Source organism: Chroicocephalus ridibundus, chromosome 6 (genome assembly GCF_963924245.1).
Source record: "Chroicocephalus ridibundus chromosome 6, bChrRid1.1, whole genome shotgun sequence".
NCBI lineage: Eukaryota > Metazoa > Chordata > Aves > Charadriiformes > Laridae > Chroicocephalus > Chroicocephalus ridibundus.
In genome coordinates this window covers 52,018,875-52,027,384 of record NC_086289.1, presented here as the reverse complement: position 1 = coordinate 52,027,384, position 8,510 = coordinate 52,018,875, and the positions used below count along the sequence as shown (strand labels likewise).

The window sequence follows — 8,510 nt, the reverse complement described above, 5'->3', positions numbered from 1 at the left end:
GGCCCCACACAACCTCTGGCTGGTCCACATGGCAGCCCCATGCCGCAGCACGCAGGTTGTAGCCCTGGCCAGGAGACGAGATCCTCGTGCCTGGGAGGCTGCAGGAGCACAAATCCTCCTGCGTGGTGCTTCCCCCAGTACAACCCCTCTGAGATGTTATCTCAGAGCCCTCAGTCCCCCGCCAAGCTCAGCCCCGGGACAGCAGGATGCTCCCAAGGGAGCCAGCCTTTCCAAAAAACCTCTTCTTCTGGGAAAGATGTTTTGCAGTGATAAACAAACCACTCCTCACCTGATGTGTGAGGGGAAGACCTGAAGTGGTGGGAGGATGGCCTGGCTACAGCCCGGAGAGCCAGAGGTGTGCACAGCCAGCTGTGACACTGTCTGCTGGAGCCTTTCCCAGCATCTCTCCTCTGTGGCACAACACCTGTGTCCGGCGGGACACATGGCCTTGGGCTTCTCTTGCTGCCCGTTATCTCTTTGTATGAAAATACTGATGTGAGTTAATTCTTTTTTTCCCATAAGAAAGGAGGAAAAAAAAAAAAGGCATTTAACTACAGCCCTGGTAAAAGCAGAGTCTAGCAAGTCGGCTACAGAGTTAGGCTTTGGTACTCTGTGTGTGTGTGTGAATAAGGGCAATAAATAAAGTCTCCTGTTAAAATATGACCTTGGAAGGCAAATATAAAGCTCTGAAACTTGCTCACTGAAAACAGCAAATATTAATTTAATTTTCAGTACTCTTGTTTTTATTACTCTTCCCCAGTTTTGTCTATTACGTATTTAATTATTAAATGTTACTGATTTAACCAAAAGAAAATTTTCTGGACTGCGGGAATTGCCGGAGCACTATTAGGATCAAGGAGAAAAATAGTATTAGGAATCAAGGTGATAAAAATAGTTATTTTTTTTAAGAGCACAATTTTGTTTTGAATAAAATACAGTGGTTCCAAGCTACCAGTGGCACAAGTAAGTGCATCGCAAATGGCAACAGGTTTGTCCTACTTTAGAGTAAGGAAGTGAATTTAACTCTGGTATTTTTTCAATTGCATGTTTAATGTTTCGACTCATCCAAGTAACGGGAAACGGAAGGCTTTTGCTGTGTCCCAAAGCAAGAGCTCTGACTGGACGTCTATAGTCTGTGATTGCTCAGGGTAATGGTGACACTGAAGAAGTCTTATTTCTGCAGCCTTTGTACTTTGCTTCATTAGACATTGCCTCGCCAAAAAACATCCCCACCCCACTTAGCAGAGATGAGTTGCTGGAGAATGCCACAGGGAAAACCACTTTTAAACTATAATCCTGGAAATGCTTATGCCTGAGCTGTCCTGGTGACGACCATGTCTGACTCACAGAGTTACACAAGCACATTTTGTTCTGTAAAAGAGCCGTAGCTTTTCCAGAACATCCACTGCAGGTCTTAACGGGAGCACAAGAGATGTTTCAAGTGTTGAGGCAATGTAGTGAATAATAAAGGTTCTGTGTACATGTATGTATACATGTAAAGGACATTTCGTGAAATGGGAAATAATATTTTTATTAGGAAAAAAAGTGATGTCACCTACAGGGTGAGTTCTCTGCTTGCCTTGCCTGGGAGCCTGTCTCTTTCTTCGTGGTAGCCATCATGACAGATGGCAAGGAACCCACCTGCTTCTCATCAACTTCATCAGAACTTCCCAGAGCTGCTGCTGCTCACATACAAAGGTTCAATTTTTGAGTGCTTCCCCATAGAGTCTGCCTTAGCTGGACAGACCATTTATCTTCCTCCCACTGCCAAGAGATCTATAACCATTAACTGCAGGGGGGGAGCAATTTTCAAAAAAGTTAATGGAGTTACTGCCCTGGTTGACTTGAGCAAGCTCTTCAGGTATGCACAGCCCTTAACGATGCCAGTCGGTGTTCTTCCAGCCCAGAAAAAAAGCTACCAACTTACTCTGCAGTAAAATAATAGACTTCAGAAGAATTCTCTGTAGAAGTAAAACATATATACTGTTTCAAATTACTATAACTTTATCAACTGCCACAAAGAAACACAGTCTCTTGTCCAGAAATAATTTATTCATCAACAATAAAACACTGAATAGAAAAAGCCTTTTAAATAAAACTATATATATAATGCTTTATTTTTTTTATTCGGTACTCCACAAAAACCACTACAGACAGTAACAAAATAATCAAATTAATCTTAAAAATTTCAAATTATAATTGTCATTCTTCATTTATCATGTTTTATTAACAATGCAAAGGTCATTTGTTTACATATTATAGTTTTACTTGATTTCATTAAATTCTTAAAACACTCGAAGCAATTTGTTGTTTGCCCCGTAATTTATAACATATATTATATCAATAAACAATATAACAGCTCTGAGAAAGATATGCAGACTGTTCAATGGTAAGTGGTCTACCATAGGTTGTTTAGTGGGAGAGCGGGAAGAAATCACAACTGAATTGGGATAGAAGTCAACACATTGAAGAGAAATAATAGTTGGGGAACAATTACATATTTTCCATTGCCCGTTTAGTAATGTGATCTCTTTCAAGCTCTGATTTCTCCTGTTTTAGGTACTCTAGCACCTTTGCTAGCATATCCTCATCCGGATACTGCCTGTTTTGCGTGTCATCAGTTTCCCCAGCCATGGAAAGCCTTTTGCTGAGCGAAGTCAACTTCGCGGCCTCTTGTGGTCCCAGCTGGCTTAGGTGCTCCCTGATGGCCTGCTCCAGCCGGTCATCTTCCTGCAAGTCGCTTTCAGAAGCTGGAACTGGGACTCGTTTCATCTGGTTCGTATTGATAACTTCAGGATATTTTGCCAACACCTTTGCCAAGTAATCGGCCAGCTCTTCATCCTTCTCGTTCAGTTTCTCATACTCCATTTGTCGCCTTTCCAAATCATTCATCCAGGCAGCTTTAGGAAACGGGTGTCCTTTCAATCTTCTGGGAATGTAAGACAGTCTTGGCAAATCATTTTCTTGATTAAGACGATTTAGTAAGTAGGAGGGATTCTGATTAGCTAAATTGTCAGTTCCCAGAAGACTGACAATGTCTTCAATATTGAGGTCTTCAGGTAGATTTTCTGGAATAACGTTAAGGGGCTGCTTCATGTACCCGTTTTTAGAGTTTACATTACTTTTAAATATATCACTCTGTCCTAGATTAGTTTCAGCGATCTCGTTGAGGTCTTCTGGGAATTCCGCTTCCTGCTCAGCTTCCAACCTTTCACTCTGAAGCTGCTTTTTTTCTCCAGCTTTCAACATGTCTATTAAATCCTCAGGAGGAATTTGTAAATTCCTTGAGATTTCTATCAGCTGAGCTATAGACTGAGGATCGAGTTGCTTATCCAAAAACGTGGGTGCTCTTTTTTCCTCAAGTTCTCCTCCAGTCCTTAATTTCCTATTTGCAGCACCGCCCATCAGCCTCTTCAGGTAAAAATTCATTAGCTTTGAAACGTCCTCTGACATTTGATCTTTATTGTCTCTTCTTATTTCATCCTCAAGGAAGCTGAGTTTCCCTGATCTTTTCATTTCGTCATCAATCTCCTCTTCATGTTTATCAATTTCCTCTTTGCTATCTTTTATCTCTTCCTGGGTTTGACTTTCCACTTTTTCCTCTATGGGATTCCAGTCTTCTCCTCCAACCACATCTTCATAGGCAATGTTATTCACTTTATATACATCATCTTCATCATCTGTATACAATTTCTGGTCCTCATCCAGCCTTTCTTTCTTGTGGTTACTAGGTCCTGCCATCTTCCCCAACTCCTGAAACACGGACTCCAATGTAGCAAGGCTTTGGGGTGTGTATTGCTCTTCCACTATTTCATTAGTACGCTTGAAAGGACTGTCTCGTGAACTGTCTTCATAGTGCCCAAGTGGCATTTTGAGATATTTTTGCCACCTCTCAGGCCACTTGTAAGCCTCATAATCTTCAGTTACTCCAGCTGGAAAGCTGTTATCTGAACTCAGACCGTAAGGTTTATTCTCCTTCGGGCCAACTTTTGACTCTTTCTCAGCTTGCCGCAAAGCTTCCAACATTACCTTAACCCATTGGGACTCATCTTCAGTCAAAGAATCCCTTACATTATCTGGGAGGCGAACCTGATCTTTGCTTTCTTTCTGTTGCAGGAGATACGGGACACCTTGATAAGAGTTGTAATCAGGGCTACTTTCTCCCTTGTTCGTTTGCTTCCGAAGATCTTCTATGTATTCCAAAGCTTTGATCATGTCAGGATTTGGGAATCGTTGTAAGTTTTTCATTACATAGTCTGGGTCTTTCTGAAGCAGCTGATGCTGCTGGAAGGAAGCTGCATCAACCCAACAGATCAGGACAAAGAAAAAGGTGAGAGCACAGGCTGCTTCAAGCTGGAAGGTTTTAGTTTCTGCCATATTTAAAATATTTCCTTGAAATAAAGAAGGAGAAGGAAAAAAGAAGCAGTTAACATATGGAGACAGAATTAGCAAACTGAGAAGCAAAACAGAGATTATTTTAAACTGGAACTCATCATGAAGAATACCACCAGTGCTACACATGTTTTTATTAATTACGGAAAACTAATATAACTCATACATGCAGACATGTAGTTTGGTGGAAATATGAGATTTTTCTGAACCTTTCCCATGATTCCTCAGTTTACTGGAAACTACTGGTTTCCTACGCTAGCAATTTCTTATCTCTATGCTCAGTGTACTTTATGAACATCAATTTTCCCATGGCAGCACCAAAGTATAAAATACAAATCCTATACAGCTCATGAACTGCCCTCAGAGGAATCTAGATGTCATTTTGATTATGAAAATGGAGGCTTCAAATGGTAAAATCAGTATATCCATATATTTAAATGCCACTCAAAAAATTAATATTAAAACTGCATACAGAATTATTTTGTGAGATTGTTCCATAGGGTATCTAATTTCATGCCAGGGTAATACCACTGAATGGTGCTAGACTGCAATAAAATTCATGTAATGAAGTGGAGAACATAGCATATAAATGAGTTTCGGGTTTATTTCTGTCATTACTGTTAGCGTTATTACTTCCTTTTTCACTATTTCATTTTAAAAAATATTATTTATATTATAGATGAGTTTTAGTTAAAAGGCTCTGTGAGCAAACCATTTTCCTATGGGCAATGATCCTCTATATGAAGGACAAACTATAATTTATCCTCTAGGTACATATAATTTTACTGAATCTTTTAAAGCCCATCTCAGAAATGAGCTCAAGTAGGTAGGTCCTGAGTGGTGATTTCATTCATTCATTCACTGCAGCAGAAATTGAATCAGGTCCCAGGACAGGCAGAAACGTGACCGTTGGCAAAAGTGAGCTAAATTCAGTTAGACTAGATCCATATTGTCTAGTCAGTGTGCCCAGCTTACGCCAGCCAACAATAAACCCTGGAAAAGAAGTGGCAAAAATATGCATCCATCCGAATTAACAAGATTACCCACTGCTGCGTATGAGGATAGAGCTGCAGAAGCCCAGCCCTGCGGGGAGCTGAGCACCCTCCACCCAGCGAAGGGAAAAATTGCCATCACTTTTTTCCTGGGAGATGCTCAGGCACTGATACGCTGGGGCCGTGAGGCAGATTAGACTCTTTTCTGATCCAGTTACGTTGGCAAATAAAGCACAACAATGAGAAAGAAACGATAAAGATAGAAACCACTTTAATTGACCTATTTTGGTGCCTTTGGTTTTTGGCTCAGTAAAAGCATCCTGTTGAGACATTGGTGATTAATGACAGACTGAAAGAGCTAAGTATACCACTATTTGCCCACTGCTGTAAGTAGAAAGTGAGCGTAAATATGCCTATTTCTGCTCACTTGTAGATTCTTCCACTCGGTTTTTGTTCCTAATATAATGTGACTTAACTAAATAATTAAAGCAGGATGAGTTCAGAGAGCTGCTTTTCTCCCCTCAGTATGCCTGACCAAGCTAACAGCTACAAGAGCAAACAATTTCCCCAAACGTTTCTGACTACTCAAGCCTGGGTAGGACTGAGCATTGATTTCACAAAGAATTCGCTCAGAACAGCTGATTAGAAGGTCCCACCCTCGAGACCAGAGTTTGCCCTGAAACAAAGCCAATACACAGCTTTGTTGTTTCCTGTCACAGAAAAGGCACTAGTCCTATAGATAAAAATGTGCTTCTCCATGAAAAAAAAAAAGCACTTTTCTACCTATTGTAGTAAATAAATGAAATTAAGACTTTCTTTTCCAGCAGAGAGACTGGTTCTTCACAGAGTTAGTTTGACCAGTGCATGAGAAACTCTGTCCTGTCCAAGGGGTGGGGGAAGGGAGAGTTGTTCCATAATTATCTGCCAGGCACCTCCCACTCACAGAGACCTGGAACTCAACCTCCTCCACTGCACACAATTATGTATTGTCACAGCCTCTGTAAGAGTTGTCAGCATCCCAATAAAATGAAAATGCGCATAGTCGGGCAAAGTTTACTTTAGTGTTCCACAGGGATGTTGCTCAACTGGATATTTCCCTTGCAGGAATAACAGGTCATTGGCTCCTCTCTGGATATGTTGGGTATATTTGTCTCTAGATCAATTTTTGCTTCTAGTTTATTGGTATATGATACTTGAAAGCCTTGTCAAATGGGCTTGGGAATGATTTCTTTTAAAAGCTTTGAGTTCAGGTCATAAAATCTTGTCATTAAATATACTGCATTATCTAGGGTAAGAGGACTCCTTCACAGTCTTTCAGACTTTGATTCTTCTTCTTTTTTTTTTTTTTTTTGAGAAAACAGAAGACATTTTAGACTATCTTTAGAATTTGTATTAACACATTCTCTTCTGTGCCTCGCAAGGGACAATAAGCTAAAATGGCTGGTTTGTCTACAGATGGATAATTGTGAAGCTAGCTTAGATGGGGAGCATATTTTCTCCTCTATTAGTACCTAACAAGCAGGAAAATCATCTTTTAGGCAACAAAAGTAGAAGTTTCTATTTACAAAATGAGGCGATCGAGTTCACAATTTAACATGCACAAAGGCAATGCAGACTGACAGAAGTTCCTGAGAAAACAGGCAAAACAATAAATCTCCTTTCTGGGATGTTTCCATGGTAGCAGTAATTTTCTCTCTCTCTCTCGATCTCTCTCAGCAGTCATTTCGGATGTGTATGTAATGTTTCCAGTGAAAATCTGCGATGAAAACTCATAAGCTTTCCTATAGTCCCTGCCCTGAGAGTCTGTGGGGGAATCCGACAGCCGTTTTCCATAAGGAAAATAAGGAAACATGTCACGCACTCTTCCTCCCTTTTTACTTTTGCAATAATTAACAGGACTGCAGTAAATTTGCGCTTTTTTAAAGTATATGTAACACTTCATCCTGTGCAAGGGACTCAAACCATAAACAAAATAAGAATGAGGTGAGGAGAAGGAGAAAACCGCAAACCCCAAGCAGTTGTGGATGAATATAATGCCTGTTTGTACACCTGGAGAGTCAGTCAGATTGTGTTTGCGTCCAAGGTAACCTCTCAGCCTATATTTTGACGCGGCTGTAGTGCCGTGTCGGCGAGCCAGCACAACTGAGCGCAATCGCAAACAGAAACGTTTTGCTTCCCGCCTTCAGCCACAAACCACGCTGATAATACATATAAAATATATATATAGCAATAGGTCTATGTTTTATAGATATATTTCATTGCAAACAGCTACAACCCCATCAACTTTCTGCTGTAACTCGCCGTTTCACTTCATCCCCAGCGGGGTTTTTTTGTGGGTTGATCCCCGCCCGGGTGGCAGCCGCGGGAAGGCGGCACAAGGGTCGCCCGGACCTCCCCGGACCCCACCGTGTCTCCCCCCGGCCGCGGCCGCCCCGCGGAGCCCGGCGCAGCCCCTACCTGCCCGCGCCGCTCCCGCCGCCGCCGCCGCCGCCGCCAGCACCACGGACAGCGCCCGCTTATACCGCCCTCGACGCGCCTGACGTCACCGCGCGGCCACGCCCCGCCCGGGCGGCGTCACCGGGGACGGGCCGAGACGGTGCCGGGCACCCGCACCGCCATCCCCGGGGGGCAGGCTGAGGAACAACCCCCCCCTTCCTTCCTCCGCATCGCGGGGGTGTGCAAATAAAGAACGGGAGGGGCGGGACACACGAGAAAAACGGGGAAAAGAAAAGGAAAAAAGTAAAAAAAAGGAAAAAGGGGAGAAAAGGCAAAAAGAAAAAAGGCAAGAAGAAATAAGGCAAGAAAAAAAGGAAAAAGATAAAAAAGAAAAAGATAAAAAAAGAAAAAAGAACAAAGAAAAAGGGGAAAAGAAGAAAAGGAAAAAAGAAAAAAGGTGAAAAGAAAAAAAGAAAAAAGACAAAAAGAAGAAAAAAGGAGAAACAGGCAAAAAAAAACCCAAAAAAAAGAAAGAAAAAGGAAAAAAGATGGGGGGGGAGAAAGAGGGGAAAAGGGGAAGAAAAAAAAAAAAGGAGTAAGAAGAAAATAAAGTAGGCAGACAGGGTACAGTCAGTGCCTTCTGCTTCCCGGCTCCCACAGTCCGGGGTGGTGAGGAGCTGGCGGGGAAGG

General features: G+C 42.1%; 1 protein-coding gene across 1 annotated transcript; it reads right to left on the bottom strand.

Moving 5' to 3' along the window:
* Positions 1–2,117: 2,117 nt before the first annotated feature.
* On the bottom strand, positions 2,118–7,965 carry SCG2 (secretogranin II). The gene is made up of 2 exons (XM_063339757.1): positions 7,842–7,965; positions 2,118–4,391 (listed from the first exon to the last, which is right to left on the bottom strand). The coding sequence occupies exon 2, from the start codon at positions 4,375–4,377 to the stop codon at positions 2,494–2,496; it is 1,884 nt and encodes a 627-aa protein (XP_063195827.1). The 5' UTR covers positions 4,378–4,391; positions 7,842–7,965; the 3' UTR covers positions 2,118–2,493.
* Positions 7,966–8,510: the final 545 nt, after the last annotated feature.